The sequence below is a fragment of the Cydia splendana genome, chromosome 14, assembly GCF_910591565.1.
Source record: "Cydia splendana chromosome 14, ilCydSple1.2, whole genome shotgun sequence".
Classification (NCBI taxonomy): Eukaryota; Metazoa; Arthropoda; class Insecta; order Lepidoptera; family Tortricidae; genus Cydia; species Cydia splendana.
The window spans coordinates 5,109,295-5,133,850 of record NC_085973.1 but is presented as its reverse complement, the minus strand read 5'-3'; the positions used below and the strand labels follow the sequence as shown (position 1 = coordinate 5,133,850).

At 40.1% G+C, this 24,556-nt stretch overlaps 2 protein-coding genes across 3 annotated transcripts in view; both read left to right on the top strand.

Annotated features, from left to right (window-relative positions):
* LOC134797105 (probable cytochrome P450 301a1, mitochondrial) overlaps nt 1-24,556 on the top strand; it is a 308,099-nt gene that overhangs the window by 251,064 nt on the left and 32,479 nt on the right. The gene's annotated exons all lie outside the window — the stretch shown is intronic.
* LOC134796868 (vacuolar protein sorting-associated protein 16 homolog) lies at nt 4,791-7,598 on the top strand. Its single transcript, XM_063769073.1, has 4 exons — nt 4,791-4,948; nt 5,240-5,386; nt 5,735-5,832; nt 7,115-7,598. Exons 1-3 carry the CDS (start codon nt 4,811-4,813, stop codon nt 5,786-5,788), a joined length of 339 nt encoding a protein of 112 aa, XP_063625143.1. The 5' UTR covers nt 4,791-4,810; the 3' UTR covers nt 5,789-5,832; nt 7,115-7,598.

The following is a 24,556-nucleotide window of genomic DNA, read 5'->3' as shown; positions in this document are numbered from 1 at the left end:
AAAGGGCCCCTGTTTCGGCAGGTTAAGGCTCTTGAGAGTTTGTATATTTTTTTAAATATTACTAAGCATATCAATACCTTGAAAGCTTTTGAGTAAGTTATATTAGTTCTTTGTTTCGAATTTTTTCGTGGACCTCTTATTTGGCTCCCATTTCGTGATACAAATTTAGGTCAGCTCCTAAGTTCGTGAATTCGTGTCCCCTGTTTCGGAATAAAGTATTCTTAGAGTAATTGGTGATAATTTGCTGATAATCATTTTAAATATTTAACGGTCTTACCTACTTACGAGTAATTGTAAGGTCAAATTAAAAGTAATATTTAAAAATAATGTTAAATTGAGAGCTAGCTTAAAGTTTTTTGTACTCGTCGACTTTAACCCTTGGGACGCCTAGTGCCATATCCGTACCAGTCCTGTCAACTGCCAGAGGGTCTTCAATTTTTGTACCCGTCAACTGCCTAGTCCCAGATCTGTACAAAGTGTCTCAACTGCCTTGTGCCTTATCAGTCACCAAATTTATTGTATTATATTTTTACAATTTTGAGATCTAAACACTTACAAATAGAGTTTTATATCATTTGCACAATAGCACTTTTTTTTTATCGCGGCAGTTGACGGGTGCACGTACGCGAGCCTATCCGGCATTTGAGGGGGATGGGACGGATCCGGCACTAGGCATCTGACGGGTACAAGTACGTTTGTCGGTTCGGCGTTCCAGGGGTTAACCCTTGGGACGCCTAGTGCCATATCCGTACCAGTCCTGTCAACTGCCGGAGGGTCTTCAATTTTTGTACCCGTCAACTGCCTAGTCCCAGATCTGTACAAAGTGTCTCAACTGCCTTGTGCCTTATCAGTCACCAAATTTATTGTATTATATTTTTAAAATTTTGAGATCTAAACACTTACAAATAGAGTTTTATATCATTTGCACAATAGCACTTTTTTTTTATCGCGGCAGTTGACGGGTGCACGTACGCGAGCCTATCCGGCATTTGAGGGGGATGGGACGGATCCGGCACTAGGCATCTGACGGGTACAAGTACGTTTGTCGGTTCGGCGTTCCAGGGGTTAATGGTTGAATTAAGACTTTGTAAACCATATGGGTACTTTAATACTTGATTAAAAGCCGAACTATATAAATTAAAAAAATTAAAAATATATAATAATAATAATTAAACTGAAACCGGTTCACGGGTATCTATTGATGTACCCGTGAATGGGTTCCAGCAGGCGTTCTACATGACATCAAATTTCTCCAAACGGCCTCTACGTGTTGGATCCATATCCCCACGCACGCCTTTGTAAATGACCGGGCTCGAAAGACCCGAGAGTTTTAAAACGGAGATACAAATAATAATTATTTACAAAAAAAATTTACTATCTTATACGTTAAATATAAACATAGACAAAAATAAATCAAATAAATTGAATTATAAATAAATTTGTGCTAGTAGTTAATATGAGAATATACGTGGAATATACCTTAAATTTTTTAACTCGGGTCACATTCAAACTCGTTTTATGAGAATGCTAGTGAAAAAAACGTATACCGAATTTCGCTCAAACGAAACTTGATGAAATACATTAATTGTTTTCTAATTTATTTTTTTAATTTTCTTCGATGTTATATTTAAAAACAAGCACTCATAATGTATCTAGAAAATCCTTGATTCGTTAGTGGCACGAAATAGGAGACACACGAAAAATAAAATGACCGCTATTTCGTGAGTCGATTTATTGCAATTTTAAGGTATTTCTAGGCATATATTCAGTCTTTTTTCTTATCAAATCAATTACTAAGGAACCCACAGAAACACTCCCAAAAACTTTTATTCGAATGGGTTTAGCTTTTCCTTCCTATAAGCTTAACAAGTGAGAGCACGCACCTTACGCCTAAAAAAAGTGCACGCATACAACACAGCTGTTCGCGGCCTTCTGACAGTTTCGACCGTCGTATTACTCTCAGTTTAATCACTAAAATATTGGTTATTATTTTATTGAAGAGATTAAATAATACAGATTTTTTCATATGTATAATTTGAATAAAAAATATTTGAATTCCTTATTATTTGCGCCACAAACAAAACTAACGAAACAACGTACTAACACGAACTTGGGGCCCTTTACCTTATTTATGAAATATTTGTATTGAATATTGTATCACGTCCAAGGTCATATTTTACTTTTACAGTATTTTGTGTGTTTTATTAAAAACGAAGACTTATACTCACATTCCCTAATACTGTACCTTTATTTTCGTAATTTTTTAATGACTTCATTGTAAATTTATCATTTTTTGTTGAAAATAACCGTAACCGATTCTAACCGATATTCGGTTACTTTTCGGGCATAACCGTAACCGAAACCGGTTATAAAGTTCGGCCGGTTATTGCATTCCCTACAGGGCAAGCTATGCTGGCGCCATCTGCTAAATACTTTGACCGGCCAACCCCATTTGTGGCGTTTTCCTTGGATATGACACCGTAGGATTGTGAACCCGTTAGTTTGTAATCTAACGTAGGTTAGGTTAGGTTAGATTGTAATCTCCCTACCGTCCGTTTATAATTTAACTAGCGATATTATAAACTGACGACTGACGAGTGTTTACAATTTTACGGTGACATATATCTAATCCCACTGCGGCCTCTCGATAAAATCATGGATTCGTCAATCGATAAATTAATATTCTCCCAGGACTATACAATTCAGTCATTCTATGATTAAAATAACTAAACAATGAATCTAAATTGTCCTGTCCAAACCTTAACCATCTAAAGATAATTAAAAATCTGTTACGCGAAATATAAAATGTACGAACTATATCTTTCTATTTTCGCACCGTGAACCACGTTCGATGTGTTGCCTCCCTGTCACACTTACGTACGAATTTACAAGTGCGACAGACAGGCAATACGTCGAACGCGTTTTGCGGTTGGTCTTGGTGTAGGTACGTCAAGGTACGTATTTTTACGTAGCTGGCGTACTTAAATTAAGATGCGTTATTAGAAAGCGTGTCCTTGGCGAGTGTTGCCAACATAACGCATTTCACGTCAAATCTAGCGGATTAGAATAAATCGTATCCCACCCATGAGTCGTGGGATTGGGGATTGGAAAGCGCTCAGGCCCGGTGTATTTGCCTTTCTTTTGCTAGAATAATACGCAAGAGCGATAGAGAGGCAAATAGACGATCGAACGATAGAAATTGTTCGCGGTAGCCTACCCCCAGGTCGAGTCAAAGGGCCTACCGAGAAACACTAAAATCGAAATTTCGTTGTCTGCCTCTCTATCACTCTTAAAGAGGCAGATAACTAAATTTTTTAATTACCTATATAAAGTTTTAGCATTTTTTTAGCACATTTCAAAATTATCTAGCATATTTCTGGCATAATCTAGAATCTAGACATGTCTGGTATTTTTTCAAATTCCGAGTTGGCAACACTGCCCACCCCACGGTCAAACCACTGATACCAGTCGCGAGAGAAAACAAACGAGCGTCGGCACGTTTTTGCTATGGCGGTGTATTAAAAATTGTTTAATTGTGAAAAGACTATCTGTGACGGTTCTGTGTCTGTGTATTAAGTGCCAGGAACCTCGGAACATTAAATTGAAGCATCAACAAGAGCGGGGGCTCTGCCCCTGACCACCTTTGGAGCCGGCTTCCATCCCATGACGAGGCGGTTAGCAACAGGTATCTACTCGTATTTGTTTGTGTACCTAGTTGATGATATGTAATTGCCTGAACATATATAGGTATGGGTTGGTGATAGGTAATTAAATTAAAATAATAGTTGTTAGCAGAATAATTATTTAATTTTGTTCTATACTAAAATCATTCATTTTCATTAAAGATGTTCGTCAAATCTATTATCCATTTAAAAGTTTAAATGGTAGGCTTGTCTGGGGAATAATGTGTCGCGGCCATTTTGACGTGAAATGTGGTTTGCAAATTTGCAAATGATTAAAAACCGGCCAAATGCGAGTCGGACTCGCGCACGGAGGGTTCCGCACCATCAAAAAAAATAGAGCAAAAAAATCCCTTAAATATTCATTTTATTTTATTTTTAGTATTTGTTGTTATAGCGGCGACTGAGATACATCATTTGTGAAAATTTCAACTGTCTAGCTATCGCGGTTCATGAGATATAGCCTGGTGACAGACGGACGGACAGCGAAGTCTTAGTAACAGAGTCCCGTTTTTTACCCTTTGGGTACGGAACCCTAAAAAACTGACTGATTAAAGGCTTCGTCACACAGGCGCGTTTTCCGGGCGGGGCGTGAGCGTTTTGTATGTAAAAGCGGATGGATAGGAATCATTCTAGATTATATCTTCATAATTTTTCATACTTAAAAACACTGAATTAATAAAATTATACTAATGCAGCAGGTGCCCAAAATATAATAAGCAGACAGGTGGTTATCTACCTTGTTTGGTTGATACCTTGCTATTAACAATTAGCATAAACATTGTTAGAAATGATTAAATTGTAAAAAGTCTCAACTGAGCTGGCATCTTTCTTGTCACCATACACTTACTATAAGTATATATATTAGAAAGGGAATATACTATTAGAAAGGGAGTACTGCCATATCCTTAGCACCATCCCATAGGTGCCATTTTAGAAATGAAATTTAGCTTAGAGTCTATTCGGAAAGAGAAGAATAGTGAAACATATAAAAAATAACTACAAATGTATTTTATATGACTGAAACCATTTTTTTATTTTTTGTTACAATTTAAATTCTATAAGTAATATTTTACAGGCGTTTAGAAATTTACAACATGAACTGGTCCATGGATGAGGGCCTAGACAACATGATCATCAGTGGAGCCCTGTACAGAGTGCCTATTGCTGTGGTGCGGGACCGGAAGCAGTTTGGCAGGATTGCAACCACTGCCAAACCTGTCATAACAATTTACAACTGTGTAGGGAATGTTCTATCAAAGATTTTGGTAATTTCTTTAATATCTTAATTCCCTTTTAAAAATCTTGTTAACAGTAAGTTAAAAATGTTGTTAACCACACATTTTCAAGTGTCCTGTTAACCTCTGTATTCTTATATCCCTGATTCTTAATCCCTAAATAATATTAGAAATGCTAAAGAGGTACCTACTCTCAGTCTGTCTGTCTTCACGCTTAAACATCTGAATCAATTAGCATATTACACAAATGAAAAATGCCTTTACCAGGATTTGACCCAGGCTTTGTAGTTTGAAACATACCATCATCTGTGATATTTGCAGTGGAACAGCGGAGTCCTGGTCCACATGGGCTGGTCGGACGGGGAGCAGCTGCTGTGTGTGCAGGAGAGCGGAGATGTGCTCGTTTATGACATGTTTGGCGCCTACCAGAAGACATTCAATATGGGGCAAGAAATTAGGGACACTAAGGTACCTATCATATTCTACTTATACATAAGGATATATTTATGTGTGGGTGTGGGGTAAGTGTGGCTGGCCTTTACAACTTTAATTTGAATTAGATATTTCTATGAACAAAAAAGATAACTTAGCTAAACACACTGAATTTACCTAAATGGACTACTGTGTTTATGTAGAAATAACTATATAAAATAAAATGACTCGATTTTATTACTCTTTACTTAACTAAGAATGTACTAGAATGAATGGTACTTATATAATGCACAGTTATACTCGTATTATATGTGCCGATGCATTTTTCCTCCCCTACTCTACTACTATATTCCCTAATATATTGTTTATACTGTTTGTGAACAGGTCAGCAAAGCACAGCTGTTCTCAAATAGGACTGGCTCTAACACCAACCGCTGAGCAACATCTCCAAGCCCAAAGTCAGCCCGTACCAGATCTGCCACGTAAGTTGATCAATTTGTTATATTTATTAAAATAAAAAGTGTAATATAACATTTCTTTTTATGTTCAACTTGTTTTTAGGGTACCCCAAAACAAAAGGAAACAACTAAACCCTTATAGGATAACTATATTGTCGGTCCGTCCGTCTGTCTGTCAACGTACAATTATCCTTATTACAATAATCCGTACTATGAATATTTTAAACATACTAGAAAGTTAAATGGTGGGGACTAGAGACAGGTTTATTCCTATACACAACTTGTTCTGTGCGTGGCTTCTCTTGTTTCGATGTATACCTGGCAGTACTGAAAGAGAATGAGCTAAGTATTTATTATTTATGACTGTGACTGTTTTTAGATTCAATTTGTTTACCCCAAAATCAAGCAAAGTTACTATCCGGTATCACAGAATAAGTAATAGTATTATCATACAGAACGGCCACGCACCGCCCCGCCCCGACTCTCATTACCTCGCCCCGCGACATGAATTTTTATCATTTTATTTGTTATGAAATGGAATTTTGATGTTTAATTATAGTAAGTCGGTTTGCTGCTGACGACACATATTGCTGATTTTTGACAGGAAGTACCACCCGGAAAATTTTGATGTTCTGGCAAATAGTAGACCAGTCGGTCATAACCTAGCCTAGACGTAGCCATAAAAAAAAACAACAGGTTGCACTCCGGGAGTGCTGACAGAAGTGAAAACTCAATGACTAGTCCAAAATGTCTGCAGCACTATGTATAATTGATCCATCCTCCTTTCTATTGAAAAACTTTAGTTACGAAATTGCTGGTCGCAGGTTGTTGGTGAGCTTGTTTAAAATTTGAAATTCAAATTTATAGCGTTAATTGTTTAAAATTCGAATAGAAATTGTAAAGTTACCTTGCAGACCTCGCATCTTAATATATTTGGTCATGATATTTTGAGTTTTATTCACCAGTACTAGAGTTCACTTTTATTAGCGATATCATCAAGATGTCGCTTTATTGAATTATGTCATTAAGTTTTTCTTTATTGATTTAAATGCCATCTAAATGAGTGGCCATCTAAACCTTACGGTCACATGATCGCCTTACGGTCACGTGATCGCCTTACGCTGTCTTGAGTTTATCATTTTTTCCCCACCTCAAAAAGTGCCCAGCGCCGCTACAGAAGTTTTCACTTCAAAAAAATAGTCTGTTTAACGCAAGGGCCGATTTACTATGGAAAGCCGACTATGGCCTTTATACGATTTTATGATCTTTTGTTACTTTTTAAAATAACCATTGCCAATTGTTTCAGATGACGACACAGAGACTGTAAGGAACGTTTGTCTTATGCTTCTGGCATATGTCATAAACGTATCGCCGGCTCGAAAACGGAAACGCGGGCTCTGAAGTTTTCTCGCGCGGAAATATGCGACGGATTTTTCAAGCAAGTGTCATCAGAAACACATGTCATTAGCTACATAATCGAGAAGAGAGAACAATACATGAAATAGAAGTGGACTATGCAGCCATTTGTTATTTTACTATTTTTTGTTACTATTCGTACACTCAGTATTTTTTTGTATTTGTCTATTATTCTTTTAGGAACATATGTACACCCTTAAAACATGTCTTAAATCAGAAATAATAGTAACACAATTTACAATTACAGAAGTAACAAGTGAATGTCATTATTGTTTTAGTCACTAGAGTCCCAGATCAGTCAACAGAGTGATCACTACCTGTGAGCGTCTATCAAATGGTGTTCTTATGTTGTAGAATCCCAATTGGATAAAAACCCACAGATCATTACATTCTTCGGGATAGCAAGCTCCGGTTGATTGCTATATTTTAAAGACACAGTCTATGGCAGTTACAAGTTTTTCGAAACGGTAAACAGTTTCGTTGACGACAACGTATGCAGCGTTTACATTCGAGATTAAAAAAATACCCAGTAGTTACCACTATCTTAGTTTGGTGGTAAAAGGTGGGGAAAAAAATCCCAGTAGTTACCACTGGTAACAACGTGGTGGTAACTAGTGGGAATAACCCTTGATCTTAAGCATAGTATTAATATAGTACTTTTGTTTGTAGGTATTAAAATAATGGTCAACAATAATCTGTCATAAAATGTTGTAAAATAATACAGTTTCAAACTGATTAGTTTATGTTAGTTTGTTTGTAATATTTCTATTGACATAAACATTGGAAACACTCAAATGCATATTTTTTTCTAATAGCTCACTTCAATTAGCAGTCCTTTACCTAAAAAAATTGTATCGTACTTGAATAGGTTTGCTTAAATAGGTACTTAATATTTGTAAAGCTCCAAGTAATTATAAGTTAATGCGGTTTTTTACTTTATTAAATTGAAGAACCATGCAAAACTACGTTTACGTAATCTGCCATGTAATTCTCTAAGCAATGTCGTTCGTGAAATCCATACTTGCATTGATATTAAACCTAAAATTTGTTGTCAATGATGTTGATAGGAGAATGTCATGGCTGGACAGGTGCGATAATGGCTCATGATCAGTAAATAAAATGTCATCCTACGTATGTTGATAAGTCGGCCAGGTACCGTACCGTATAATATTTATTGTACTATTATCGTGTATCCTAATAGGTCTACATAGTAGCTTTGTATAATTATAATGGTATAGGGAGTATTACTGCAATGTTCTGCCGCCAGAGTGCAGCACTAGCACAAACTGTAAACCATATAAGAGTAGCTTATAATATACTATGCCGTAAACAGTTTTTAGACCAGTTTTCACAGATTATTTGTTACGAACAAATATGACATTGATGCATCGAGGAGGTTTGTTTACTGTTTGTTCTAGTGGCGCCCCCCACGCAGTTTTGCGTAATATTGCCTATTATACTTAATACTTACACTAGATAATATTTATGCTGGTCAGTTGTCGTACTGATTTGGGTTCTAGCCTCCCGAGTCCCGCTTGTAATTTTTGCAGTTTTGAATTTGGAACCTTGTAGGTACCTATTTTATTTTAATCTAAAATTCGATTTGGATTAAAGCCTTTATAAAGGCCTCAGGGACTCAGGAGGCTAGAGTCTGATGAGCGAAAAAAAATGAGTTTTGACATGACGATAGTATCAACCTTCAAGTTAGTTCCTTTACCTACCACGACTCATGTTTTTTCGCACAAACTCTTAATAATTGTGTTTTACGTATGTACATACACTGTGACAGGTACTGTACTAGCTCAGGCAAAGAATATAACGGTGCGGCCTATGTATGTATGTATCGACAGGTACTGTAATTGCTCAGGCAAAGTATATAATGGTGCGGCCTACGTATACTTAAACGTATGCCTGACAGGTAACTTACTGGCTCAGATCCAGTGTATAATAGAACATCCTACGTACGTAGCGTAGATATGCCGGTGAGGTACCGTACTGATTCTTGTCCAGTATATAATGGAATATCCCACGTATGTAGTACAGTTGTCATCAGATATATCTGAGCGGCCAGCGAGCTCACAAATATCTGAACATGCCTTTATTGTCAAGGTGTTACAGTGCGTGTTCAGACATTTTTGACCACCTCGTCCGCCCCGATATATCTGATGGCGACTGTACTACGTACGTGGGATATTTCATTATATACTGGACCAGAATCAGTACGGTACCTCACCGGCATATCAACGTACGTAGGATGTTCTATTACACACTGGATCTGAACCAGTAAGTTACCTGTCCGGCATACGTACATACGTAGGCCGCACCATTATATACTTTACCTGATCAAGTACGGTACCTGTCCGGCATACGTACATATGTAGGCCGCACCATTATATACTTTACCTGAACAAGTACGGTACCTGTCCGGCATACGTACATACGTAGACCGCACCATTATATACTTTACCTGATCAAGTACGGTACCTGTCCGGCATACGTACATATGTAGGCCGCACCATTATATACTTTACCTGATCAAGTACGGTACCTGTCCGGCATACGTACATACGTAGGCCGCACCATTATATACTTTACCTGATCAAGTACGGTACCTGTCCGGCATACGTACATATGTAGGCCGCACCATTATATACTTTACCTGAACAAGTACGGTACCTGTCCGGCATACGTACATACGTAGACCGCACCATTATATACTTTACCTGATCAAGTACGGTACCTGTCCGGCATACGTACATATGTAGGCCGCACCATTATATACTTTACCTGAACAAGTACGGTACCTGTCCGGCATACGTACATACGTAGACCGCACCATTATATACTTTACTTGATCAAGTACGATACCTGTCCGGCATACGTACATATGTAGACCGCACCATTATACACTTTACCTGATCAAGTACGATACCTGTCCGGCATACGTACATACGTAGGCCGCACCATTATGTACTTTACCTGAGCAACTACAGTACCTGTCCGGCATACGTATATACGTAGGCCGCACCATTATATACTTTACCTGATCAAGTACGGTACCTGTCCGCCATACGTAAATACGTAGGCTGCACCATTATATATTTTACCTGAACAAGTACGTTACCTGTCCGGCATACGTACATACGTAGGCCGCACCATTATGTACTTTACCTGGTCAAGTACGGTACCTGCCCGCCATACGTAAATACGTAGGCCGCACCATTATATACTTTACCTGATCAAGTACGGTACCTGTCCGGCATACGTAAATACGTAGGCTGCACCATTATATACTTTACCTGAACAAGTACGTTACCTGTCCGGCATACGCACATACGTAGGCCGCACCATTATGTACTTTACCTGAGCAACTACAGTACCTGTCCGGCATACGTATATACGTAGGCCGCACCATTATATACTTTACCTGATCAAGTACGGTACCTGTCCGGCATACGTAAATACGTAGGCTGCACCATTATATACTTTACCTGAACAAGTACGTTACCTGTTCGGCATACGTACATACATAGGCCGCACCGTTATATACTATACCTGAGCAAGTACATTACCTGTCCGGCATACGTACATACGTAGGCCGCACCATTATGTACTTTACCTGAGCAAGTACAGTACCTGTCCGGCATACGTACATACGTAGACCACACCATTATGTACTTTACCTGAGCAAGTACAGTACCTGTCCGGCATACGTATATACGTAGGCCGCACCATTATGTACTTTACCTGAGCAACTACAGTACCTGTCCGGCATACGTACATACGTAGACCACACCATTTTAAACTTTACCTGATCAAGTACGTTACCTGTCCGGCATACGTACATACGTAGGCCGCACCATTATATACTTTACCTAAGCAACTACAGTACCTGTCCGGCATACGTACATACGTAGACCTCACCATTATAAACTTTACCTGATTAAGTAGATTACCTGTCGCCATACGTACATACGTAGGCCGCACCATTATATACTTTACCTAAGCAACTACAGTACCTGTCCGGCATACGTAAATACGTAGGCAATACAATTATTTACTGGACCTGACCCTAACCAAACCTACACATACGTAATATACACCGTGCTTTCATGGATAATTTTGGGCGTATCGACAGCTACTTATTGTAAGTAGCAAACACCCTACCTACTTATTGTACGTAGGAAAACGTGCCAGTGGTAAATTACGTAGCCGTACCAATTACTTTTATCAGTAGCGCGGCTACTTACGCTTAACTACGTACGCAACATTGTGCCGGCTATAAACGTCATGCTGTATCATTTTTCCATGTATTTTCCGTATGCGGGCTACTTAAAATTTTCTCCGTGTACTCCCCGCCCGAAGAGAATTACTACACCGCCATCAAAAACAGACTCATCTCGGTGTACGAGGAGAGCAACAGCGCGCAGACCAAGAAGCTGTTATCCCAAGTCGAGCTTGGGGAGCAGAAACCCAGTCAGCTGTTACGACGGATGAAGACGCTGAACAAGGAGAAGTTTCCTGAGACAACGATACAGATGATGTGGCTTGATCATCTTCCGCCACACGTACGCTCCGTGCTCACCGTCAGCGAAGCGTTCAAAATTAAAACGACGTTAGAGGACCTCGCGCTGCTCGCCGACAAAATGTTGGAGCACACGCCAACATCAGCGTCGCACCAAATCGCCGCAGTTTCTACTCCCGCAGTCTTACCACCTTCGCTACCAACACCTCCACCGTCTACGTCAGCTCTCGACGCACAGTACCTCATCGGCGAGATTAGACGGCTATCGCTCGAAGTCGCCGAGCTCCGTTCGAGACCGCGCGAAAATTATAATCAACGCTACAGCCGCTCGCACCGCCGTTTCCCATCGCGCCCACGAAACCAATCGCAAGACCGAAGCCCACGCAGCCGCAGAAGCTCACCGATGCCGTATTGCCATTACCACCGCCGTTTCGGGATGGACGCTCAGAAATGCGCACAGCCGTGCAGCTTCAAACCGATACCGGCAACACCATCAACAGCGGAAAACTAGACGTAACGCTGGATGCGGCGGAAACCGGCGTTACAACAAGATCTCACCGCCTCTTCGTACGTGACCGAACCAGCAAGCTCGTTTTCTTGGTTGACACGGGAGCCAACATCTCCGTCCTGCCAAGAACACCCGGCACGAAGGCGCAACCCCTACCCTTTCAACTGTACGCCGCCAATAATACAGTTATTCCCACCTACGGCGAGAAGACGCTGGAGCTCGATCTCAACCTACGCAGACCATTCCGGTGGAAGTTCATCATCGCTGCAGTATCGAAGCCAATCATCGGTGCAGACTTCCTGGACTACCACCATATCATAGTCGACATCACCAGGAGGCGACTAATCGACGGCAAAACCCTACTATACACGAACGCACAACTCTGTACTGCAAACATACCTACCGTGCGCAGTATAGACGTGCAACAGTCGTACCACAACATACTTGCCGACTACCCTGGTACAACTCGTCTCACCTCCATGAAGCTCAGCCCGAAACACAACGTCGAGCATTTCATCGAAACAACCGGACCACCACTTCACTGCAGACCACGTCCGATTGCACCGCACCGCTACGAACTCGTGAAGAAAGAATTTGCCAACATGATGGAACAGGGCCTATGCAGACCAAGCAAAAGCCCTTGGGCATCACCTCTTCACGTCGTACCGAAGAAAAATGGCGAATTACGTGTGTGTGGCGATTACCGACGGCTTAACGCAATTACTAAGCCCGACCGTTACCCAATCCCACGCATACGTGATTTTACCTACCAACTCGCCGGAAAGCAAACATTCTCCACCTTGGACCTCAACCGCGCCTACCAACAACTACCAATAGCAGAGCAAGACGTCGAGAAGAGCGCCATCATAACTCCATTCGGCTTATTCGAGTTTCCAAGAATGTGCCCCGGCCTAAAAAACTGCGGACAGACATTCCAACGCTTCATACATGAAGTACTGCGCGACCTCGACTTCGTGTTCCCGTTCGTTGACGACCTACTTATCGCGTCAGCCGACAAAGCTACGCACGAGAAGCACCTACGCGCCGTACTAAGCAGACTCGAAGACTACGGTATCACTATCAACCCGTCGAAATGCGTATTCGGACAGCCATCGGTCAAGTTCCTGGGCTACGAAGTCAGCAAAGACGGCATACGACCACCTACCGAGAAAGTGCAAGCAATCATCGACTACCCTAAGCCGAAAAACATCGATGAGCTGCGAAGATTCCTCGGCATGCTGAATTTTTACCGCGAAAACATTAAAAACGCCGCGCAAATTCAAGCACCACTCTGCAAATACCTACACAATGCGAAGAAGCGCGACAAGACCGAAATCAGCTGGGACGGCGAAGCTGACGAAGCTTTCGACGCGTGCAAAGCGAGCATCCAAAACGCCGCTTTGCTCGCGCACCCCTCCCACCACGCCCCGCTAGCAATATTTAGCGATGCGAGCGACAGAGCCGCGGGAGCATCGCTAAACCAATTCGTGAACGAAGCTTGGCAACCACTTGGCTACTTTTCTAAAAAGTTCTCCGATGCCCAGACCCGCTACAGCACATTCGACCGTGAACTACTAGCAATATACCTCAGTACGAAGCACTTCCGGAAGATGTTCGAAGGACGTGAACTTATAATATTCACCGACCACAAGCCGCTCACCTACGCATTCACCAAAACAAACAATAACAACGAATCACCGCGCCGCACCCGTCAGCTGTTGTATATCAGTGAATTCACTACTGATATACGACACATACCCGGAACGCAAAACGCCGCTGCAGACGCCCTATCTCGCATCGAAGCCATCGCATGTCCATCTCCTATCGACTACGAACAACTAGCAAGAGCGCAAGAGCGAGATAGCGACACCATCCGATCACTCGCACAGCAAGACAACCTATCGATGAAACAAGTCACAATTCCCGGAACTACAGTCAAACTCTACTGCGAAACATCGACGCCGCACTTACGACCTTACGTACCCGAAGAGCATCGCCGTGCCGCTTTCAACGCAGTACACAACATAAGTCATCCTGGAATTAGAACGTCACGCAAACTCGTCGCTCAACGCTACTTTTGGCCCGGATTAAATGCCGATGTAGGCAAATGGGCAAAAGTCTGCGTTCACTGCCAACGTGCGAAAATCCAGCGACACACTGCAAGCCCTATTTCAAGTTTCCCGCCAACTACAAGGTTCGAGCATATACACGTCGACCTTGTAGGACCGCTACCTACTGCCGCCAGCGGACACAGATACCTACTCACTATGATTGACCGCGCAACCAGATGGCCCGAAGCGATACCTTTATGCGAGATCACCGCCGAAGACGTCGCTAAAGCTCTATACGAAGGCTGGATCTCCCGCTTCGGCTGCCCCGCTACCATCACGACCGACCAAGGACGGCAATTCGAGAGTCGAGTATTTGCGTCACTCACCCGCTTACTCGGCATCGAAAGAACCCGAACTACGCCGTACCATGCCCAAGCGAACGGTATGATTGAGAGGTTCCACAGAAGTCTCAAGGCCGCACTCAAGGCCAGGCTACAGAACGACAAGTCATGGATCGACACAATACCTAGCGTTCTACTTGGACTACGAGCCGCACTACGCACAGACACCGGTGTAAGCCCAGCCCTACTCACTTACGGCTGCAGTGTACGACTACCCGGCGAACTGTTACTACCTACGCGCGATGACGTCACCATGGACTCCGACTTCGTGGAAAAAGAAAAACTACGAGCGACCATACACAGCCTAACACCGACAGCAATGATCCCGCATGGCAACAAGAAACCTATCTTCGTGCATCGTGACCTTCAAACCTGCGAACAAGTATTCGTACGAGTTGACGCCGTAAAGAAGCCGCTACAAGCACCTTACGACGGACCCTACCGAGTACTAAAACGCAACGACAAAATATTCACTCTGCAGCTACCTAATCGCCAGATGAATATTTCGATCGACCGCTTAAAACCCGCATTCATCATCGCAGACACCGAGCAAGAAACACCTACGAGTACAACGGACATACCTACAACCTTAACGACCGCAACAAATATACCTACAGCTACGAGTTCAACGAAAACGCCTAACATACCTACAACGACGAGTACAACGATCGCAACGAAAATGCCTACAGCTACAACATCGAACAAAACTTCGCAACCGACTGTACCACCGAGTTTAGCGATATCACAACAAAACAACAACAACCAACAACAGAAAAAAGGCATCCCGAAACGAAGAGATGAACCAGACACAACCACGACCACGCAAGTACCTACAAGCACGAGCACAACACGCCGAGGCCGCACTATTCGCCTGCCGGTACGCTTCGCTTGAGGGGGAACCCTGTGGGAACACTCGATTGACATCATGTGTTTTGACAGAAACACAGAATTGTTCTGATAAGAACAGTTGCGATCGACTGGCACTCTGCGATTAAACAGAGAAACAGGACGTGCCCTGACAAGGGCAGTTTTATGTTGCTCTGAGAAGAACATTTTACGTCGCCCTGATAAGGGCAGTTTGCGTGCTCTGAGAAGAGCAGTTTTATATTGTCCCGAGAAGGACAGTTTAATATCCGGAGCCTGCAGCATCCTCGTCGATCTCGTCGTGTCTTCCAATCAGCGAGCGCGTAGCAGCGAAGCGAGGCACGGCGATCCGACGACGCGATGTTTACTCCACGGCGGCCGGCGAGCGAAAGGGCTGGCGCCGGCGGCCAACTCAGTTTTATTCCAGCGCGGCACGCGCCGCGCCTGCGCAGTGGCACGCGCGCGCTCTCGCTCTGGCACGCGCCCGCGCACCGTATATCTCCATCTCACTCTATTGTAAATACGTCTCTTTCTTGCTTTTCTCAAATTGTGTATAAATACCGTGAGTTTTGTAAATAAATTATCATTCTTGTACATACCAACAAGTGTTTCACTTCTACTACTACAAACCTTCTGATACACCAGTAGCCATAGCTTGCTATTTTTATTTGAGTATGCATACTGCCTTGACTCATTTGGTCAAGATTTTTTTTAAGCATTTCCTGGGAAATCAATTTTTTTTGTGACTACACACCCTAAGGGTCCAGGGTGATGTAATTATATTGGATATAATTCACTGACTTAGACATGAAAAAGAAAACCAAGTTTTCTCTTTTTTCACTTAGTGTAAGCCCGCTGGCTACACATTGGGATTTGACTTGAGTGTGAGCTACAAGTTAGCCTCCACTATTATTAATATAATTTGTAGATATAAATTAGCAACTAGTTACCACATTACATTAAGGTACTAGTAACTTAATTTTGTAGTCATAGGCATGTACATAGTAGGGCATGCTATACTAAACTTAATTATTAATATCGCACTATGTATATGACTACTTGTAATATACTAAATAGTAAGAATTTATAAATATAGTTGAAAATACTTAATATTTAAATTAGGATTTAAATACTTTAGTGAATCTTAGAAATAAGTATATCTTATTATTATTTATGTTGAATAGTGGTCAGACCAGTCAATTTAGGATTACTTGAATAGGAAAAAATATTTTTAGTTAGGTTGCAGAAACCACAGTGTAGTGGCCACGCACTGTGATTTCTAGTAGAGTTAAAATTTAGAAATAAAACTTATAGTCCCAGAGATGGACATAGGTAGATTTTAGCATGCTTAATAAATAAGGTGCTAAGCTTTCTGTTAAACGAATATGTATGTCTGTATCATAATTAATGTCCTAATGGACTTGTTGATTTGGTATCCGCTTAATATATTTTTGCCCGGTTACCCCGGCTGCCTCGGTTAAGCGGACTTAACCTCTTTGCCGAGAGAGGGGATATTGTAGCGATGCTACATAATTTCCTATAGCAAACATATACTTTCTCATACAACATAACCTGTACAACATTAGTGTCACATTTTCGACAGAATAACATACACCAGAGTATGACACTTATGTAAAACTGTAACGTACCTTCCTAGCTGCAGGTTGACTAGCATATCCAGCCGCATGGCTAGCTTGTTAGGAAGAATCAAGCCCAAACAACCATGTCGCTTTGGCGAAACTTGTCATCCAATTTGCATGAAAAGTGCTGCACAGAACTAGACTTTATGCACACGAAAATGATCCTCGTGATTCACTCTAACTGCTCAAATAGGTCACATCCTGATTTAATTAGTATTTTAGAATCATTTATGAAACTATTTAGAAACATAAAAAAGACTTTCGTTGGGTAGTTGTCAGTGTCAAAGCGCGATGACAGCTATAAAATAACGCGTTTAGTTACGGCATAAGCAGGGGATACTCCAAAGGAAACAAGGTAGAAACGTACAATAAAAATGTAATTATTAGTAATTATTATTAAACACTTAAAATACTACAAGTATTAATGAACAGTAATATTTTTCGAGAATCATTTGATTTGGAGAAGGTTTAAGTTAGTTTGACGTTTAACGTGTTGATGTGAATCGAAACGCGACGTGACCGGTAGGTGAAGATTTGGAACTGTCACTTACACTTGGAATGGGAATACGCTAGGATGTAGATGGCCCCTGGTTAAAGATTAAAAGGAATTGCCTCGTCTCCTTCCGCCGCCTGGTCCGGCTGGTGGGAGACCGATCTGTAATGTGCGTATATCACTGTGCGTGAATTGTGCGCGTAATTTACCCAGTGCGTCCCGTGTTGCCGATGGACATGAGCACGGCTGGTGGTCGTGTCTCCTGGCGCGTCGTTGCGCGCCCCCGATTCTGCTAAGCGTCATGTTGACGCTGCTTCTACGCCGTAGGACGCGGCCCTGATCTGCAGGCCGTGTGTCGGATGGCCATGCTGCCGTCCGACGATTCCAAGGTGTCTTCGCGCGGGTCCTTCCCGTGAAACTCCGAGCACCGCGGGTTGTTCTCGCCTTAGCTTGTCATAGCTGGGGCTCGATGAACGCCTGCCGCCGGCCTACAATGTTCTACCTGCTACGCTAAGTTCCAGGATAAAAGCTACACCCGGTATCCGTGAGTGCACTAGACTTTCGTTTTAGGTTTTGGCCAAAACTCCGCGTTTCGCCCGTCTCGCGATCGTAGGTTAAGAAGTACCATAGTGTCGGCCCACAGCCGCTGATGGCTTGCACAGTTATATCACATTGTTCCTAGCGCCCGCTTAGGCGGTGTGCCATGTATCAAATTAGTATACATAATTAAATTGCATGTTGTTTATTTGGCCTTATCTTTTCTCAACATCCCACTAGGCTCCCAATAACCAGGTTGATTCAACAAGAGGACCCTTGTACTCCAAAAGTCCAATGTTTTACGGCAGATCCTACCCGTGACAATTATTTCCATTAATTATTAAAAACATTATAAATTATTACTTTTCCGCAATACATCGCACTCCACTTCAAATCTTATTTTTTATTCACTGCAATGTTTAAATCTTATTTTTTATTCACTACATGGTTGTTTAGCCGGCGTGTTTGTAGCCACTAAGTACTTAGTTGTTTCGGCTAACAATACACTAAGCTGGGCGCTGTGTCTTTAAATTAGTGGATGTACCATGGTGAGTAGCGACAAAGATTAGATATAAAAAAATGATTATTTTCTTTCAAAGTAATAATCTGAAACTCCGTATAACCATATGGCCCACCTTTCAGGGGGCACGCGGCAGACATGTCCAGCCCAGCCCCACTTAAGCTTAGCGGTCTTGACACCTACATCTGCAACTAGGGTTCTATCTCTAGTTCTATTAGAGTAGGTATCTGAAGTTCTGGAACGCAGTTCATGGAGGCTCATGGTAACTATTTATTAATCTGTGCTCATGGTGCTGGCCGGGCTGATGTACCTAAGGCATTTATGGCAATAAAGGTGACTATTTTTGCATAATGCATATCTTTTAATTCCAAATTCCAAATTCCAAATTATTTATTTGTTAAACATAGGTATGTACAACTGAACAGTAGGTCTTACATGTATAATATAGTAACACTATGTTTCGCCACATGGCACACAAATAGCTACAGAGCACATGTAGCATGCAGTTATAAACTAAATCTTAAAACATATCAAACAGATACAAATTAAAAGGTAATAAAGTTTCCTGAGTCTGACAAATAATCTTGAATAGAATAGTATGCTTTAGTTATTAGGAAATCATACAAGCTTTTTTTAAATTTATTTAAATCGTTAATTTTTAAAATCTGTGTTGGTAGCTTATTATAAATTTTTGGTGCCATTCCAAAAAAGCTTTTTGCTAGTAACGCTGTTTTACATGATCTAGATTGTATTCTATGTTGTTGGCGACAACTATTGAAATAGGAGAATTGGTGAGGGTTATACTTAACATATAATACGACTTCATATATATAAAGACAGGGAAGCGTGAGAATATTTAGCTTAATAAAGTAGGGTTTACATGATTCTATGAAATGTAAACCGCATACTGATCGTAAGCACTTTTTTTGAGCTCTGAACACTAGTTCTCTATCAGTACAGTTACCCCAAAATATAACCCCGTATCTCAAAGTTGATGTAACGTGAGCGTGATAAGAGATTAAAACAGTCGACTGGTTTGCTACTTTTCGCAAATTGCGTAAGGCATATGAATATTTGTTTAGTTTTTTACAAACGTTGTCTACGTGGTTATTCCAACTTAATGTTCGATCTAAGCGTATCCCCAAAAAAGTTGTTGAAACCGTTTCTTCAATGTCCTGATCTTTGTATGTAATTTTTAAATTATAATTTAATAATTTATTTATAATTTAATAGTTATTGAAATATATTAATAGTTAAAAGAATTATTGTTGTTAGAGGTCTTAATGTTACCAGGAAACACTTGTGTTTTCAGTCTTAAAATATCCGCTCAGAACCCCGTTATCTTCGGGGGATGGATCGGGATAAGCCGGAGGATTGCCGCCGCGAATTTATAGAGTGTGAAAATTCTCGCAGGACGGATTGGTGTGAAATGACAAACGTGACTCGGGTTCAGATGTGGGTACAGTCGGATCAAAATGTTTGAATTGCTAATGTTTGTGTAGGGACATATATACCTACTATAGAGAACTTAGAAATAAATGAAAAGTGGATTTTTTTGTTATCGTTTGCAGACGTTTCTGGTTAATACAAAATTAATTTAACATAGGTACTCTAGTATACTTTGATTGGAAGAAATTTATGGAATTAATTTATGATTATAGCATTTCTTAGTGCGGTAAGAATTTGTTTTATTGCAATATAGGGGGTACAGGAATATAAACAAAAAATATATATACTAAAATTAAAAACTACAATTAACTCAGTAACTACAACATAACCTAAAATTATAAATAAAAAACTGGCTCTAGCTCGGTGCCTTGGGGCAGGGTGCCAAGAAGGCTGGCGGCATTGCCGCGCTGGACGGCAATTCCAATGCGTTGCGCAAGGTAGGAGCCAGGTAAGTAATTCTTAAAATCTTAATTCTGTGTCACTTCACTCGTGTAGAAACATCCGAATAACTTCCGAATGTCGGGTAATTCTGAAATAATGATGACATACACCTAATTGTTTATAAATATGATAGGTACAAATTCTAATTTCACTAAACTTATATCGACCGGGATATATGAACCATGATTACCTTTTGTATTGATTTCGAGCTCCCGATATTTCGACGCAGTTACATGCATCTTGTTTACGGGTGACTGATATAAGTCTAGTGCAGCGGTTCTCAATCTTTTTTTTTGACGGAACCCTTTTGGAAAGCGAAATACTTGATGGAACCCTACAATAAAACAATAGTTTTTAGAAGTGTGTTTTTTGCATAGTAAAATTTTTCGAGGCGACTAAAGCATAGTGTTCTAAATTCTTGCGGAACCCCTGCAGGGGTGTCGCGGAACCCTAGGGTTCCGCGGAACACACTTAGAGTATGGCTGGTCTAGTGAAACTAACAGTGAATCATTCAAAACCTTATACCTTTTTAACAAGTTGTCGTTCTCCTCCCGCCCAATGAGAGATGCCATTCGACTTCTCTGTCCGAGGCACGGCGGTTGTGCAGCGTTTCGTGGCAGTTTTCGCTCTTCTGCCACGAAATGCTGGAACAACATACCCCCTCCAATACTTAACTCAAAAACATTACACACTTTTAAACTTAAATTTAAACAATATCTTTTCTTTTCAGCTTGCAACTGACGTGTTCTATAGCGTTCCATGCATCTTAGTTAAATCATTTCATAGGTATATTTTACTTACTTCCGGCGTGATATTGTGCATAATGTATATTTTTTGTTGGTTAAAACCGTCGATCGTTGCCTTTTCTATAAACCGATTTACAACTACCAACTCACAAATTTTATATTATTTTAATTCTTTATTTATTCGAGTTCCCTTTTTTATGTATATATGATCCACTATATTTAATATTTAATATTATACTAAATACATGCCTTGCCTGACTTCTTCTATATATATTTACATATTCCCAACCCACTCACTTCCATATCAATTTTTTTTTTCTTTTCCTTTTTCTTCATGTATAAGTTTCTAATTTGTGTTAAATATTAAGTACCGAATCACATTTTGACACTGCCTTTACTGTTCTGAGCTATCTTCTTGCCCTGGGCTCCACGGAAGACCAGCGCTATAGCATATATATTATGTTAGAGCATATGCTGAGTGGTGTCCATTTGTAGCCTCTATAGCAGCATCAATACTACGATTATTATTGCATGTTAGTTAAGCTAATAATAGTTTAAACTGTTTAGTGTATAAGATCCTCTTTTTTAAATTTATATGTGTGGTGCTGTATGTAGATGGTTTTTGCAATAAACGTTTTTCTATTCTATTCTATTCTAAAACTGTTTAATTCTAATTTCACGTACATTCGAATAACCTGCAATAATTAGCAGTACCTACTTATTACTGTATTTTTCCATCAGTGTAATTTTATCACTTGAGTATATTTTTGAATTTTCACTCATTCGTATCAGTGATGCCAATCGTCCGGTTTGACGTAAGCACTATCGGATTGCATTGTCTGAGGGACTATTAAGTACTGCGGCCGCGAACACCGAAGTTCGCAAATTACGGGACGTCTTCCTCTTTTACTCCAATTAAGGCGTAATTAGAGTGACAGAGATAGTTTGTCGAAATTTACGAGTTTCGATTTTCGTGGTAATATCACTGATATCGCGTCGCAACGTGACAGATTTCGTTCATTGACATATATTATTGTCTCATCTCATCAGCGATATTCCGGAAATTGCTCCGAGTATTGCATTCGCAATTTCATGGAAATCAGTTTAACGTGTGACTTTCAGTGTATTGAACTACTTACATTATTGGAAGTTTTACGAAATTGGTTTTACTTATATTGACATCACTTGCATAATCGCTCGCGTAATCTCATCAATAATGAAATGGAATGCGAGGTCGACGTCGTATTGAACCAGAATTATACCTGTCGCCAGGGGTGCGAAACTGCTGACTTCGGACGAAAATCGAAATTTAGATAATCGATTTTCTTGTTTCGCGGTAGACCCCCAGATTGTGATGGATTGTGGTAGTGGCGCCCCCTACGCAGAGTTCGCGTAATATTCCCTATTCGACGCTAGAGGTATAATAAGGAATGAGGAAACTGTCCAAACTATACATTACACCCGTCAAGTTAAGCATAAAGGTCGTATCATTCACTAACCCGAAACAATTCCCATAATACCAGCCCAGGCTGTAAAAGGGTCTAAGGGAGTGTTCCCAACTGGTCCCTCAGGTACATTATTTATATGCGCGGTTACTATTAACTGATAATAAATAAACCTTAATACAAAGACATAAGACCCACAAATGGTTACTTTAAAGTGTGTTAGTACACGAGTTTCGTGTTCAAATAATGTACAAGTGACAACCCTAGTTGTTGATGTGAAATACTTTACTGTTAATATGGGTTTGAGTGAAATTTAATTTACGAAAACGGTGAAACGTTAAAAAAGCTCTCTGTGGTTAATGATTATCGTTTTTATTTAAAATATTTACAGCAATTTTCTGTGTAAAAGTTTTTTATAAACGTAAGGCTTGTCGAAAATTCGTTGTTATTAAGAATTCATGAAATATTGGCTGGTACTTACCTACTATAAAATCGTTAAACATTAACTATCTGATTGGGAAGTGTCTCCAAATAAAAACTCCAAATAACAATAACAATAACAATAACAATATTTTTATTGACAGTAAAAGTTTAACAAGCACGTTACAGTGAACCCCGCACTAGGCATGGCCTGTATCGCGGGGGTCATGATCATCACGAGTTGCCAGTGATAAGAAATTATAAATATATTAAACATAAGAATAGGAATTAGGAAAGAAAGAGGAGTGTGAACTAGTGTGTTTGTAAGCTTGTTGTGAGAAGGGAGTGGAAAGTGTGTGAATGAAAATCTAAGAATTTAATGAATGTAAACGTTTGTTAGATTTAAGTGTGTTCGAGCGTTATGAAAAACTGAAACTGAACTCGAAGAGGAATGAAGAGGTAATAAAGAAAATAGGCGTGATTGTATGAGTTGTGTACCTAACCTATGATTTTACATGAAGATATTTAAATCGGCAGTGACTTGGGGGACGTTTTTTATTTGTAGGCTCTTTATTTTAAGTTTATTTAGTTTAGAGATAGTTTGTATTATTATTTTTAAGGTAATTTAATGTTTTGTATTTATTTAATAGTGTTGTAATGAATAAAGGAAATTAATTAGATATTGAAATATGTAAACATATTTTGATTTTATATATTTATAGATTTTAATTTTGTAATAAAATTGAGGGTTCTCTGCAAAGGACTCAAGTATTTATAAAAGACTCGGGTCTCTATAACGGGTTGAAAATAACTCAAGTATCGACTTTATTATATTAAGAGCCTGAAAAACTGAGCCGAATTTAACCCTTAGGTACCTTAAGTCCATAGCGGCATCATGACTTACCTACAATCATACTTAAAACAAAAACGTATCAGTACAATAGGCAAGAATTACGGTTTTAAAATTGAATGACTAAACTAGAAAGAAAGTGAAATATACATTTATTTTCTTGAAAGAGAAGGATGGAAAGATGCAAAGGTAAGGTGTGCAAACAAATAGTGATATTTAGTGATTAAGTGTTAAAAGGGTGTACCTACTGCCATCTCGCCGAAATATTTTTCGCCTAATTTCACTTCCCAACCAACTTATTGCAGTACTTTTAGTTGGCAAACCAATGCTTAGCATATTATTATTTAGCATAATTTTTATTTGAACACAATTTTATTTAGCAGATGTTCATTTTACCACGATTTATTTAGAAAAATAGTTACTTACTAAGCAAATGTTTTAT

Bases quoted from the DNA above. Each gene is read 5' to 3' on its own strand.
- LOC134796868 (XM_063769073.1), top strand. From the start codon at position 4,811: ATGATCATCAGTGGAGCCCTGTACAGAGTGCCTATTGCTGTGGTGCGG. The intron at 4,949-5,239 runs GTAATTTCTTTA...TGATATTTGCAG, and splicing joins ATGTTCTATCAAAGATTTTG to TGGAACAGCGGAGTCCTGGT. The intron at 5,387-5,734 runs GTACCTATCATA...GTTTGTGAACAG, and splicing joins AAGAAATTAGGGACACTAAG to GTCAGCAAAGCACAGCTGTT.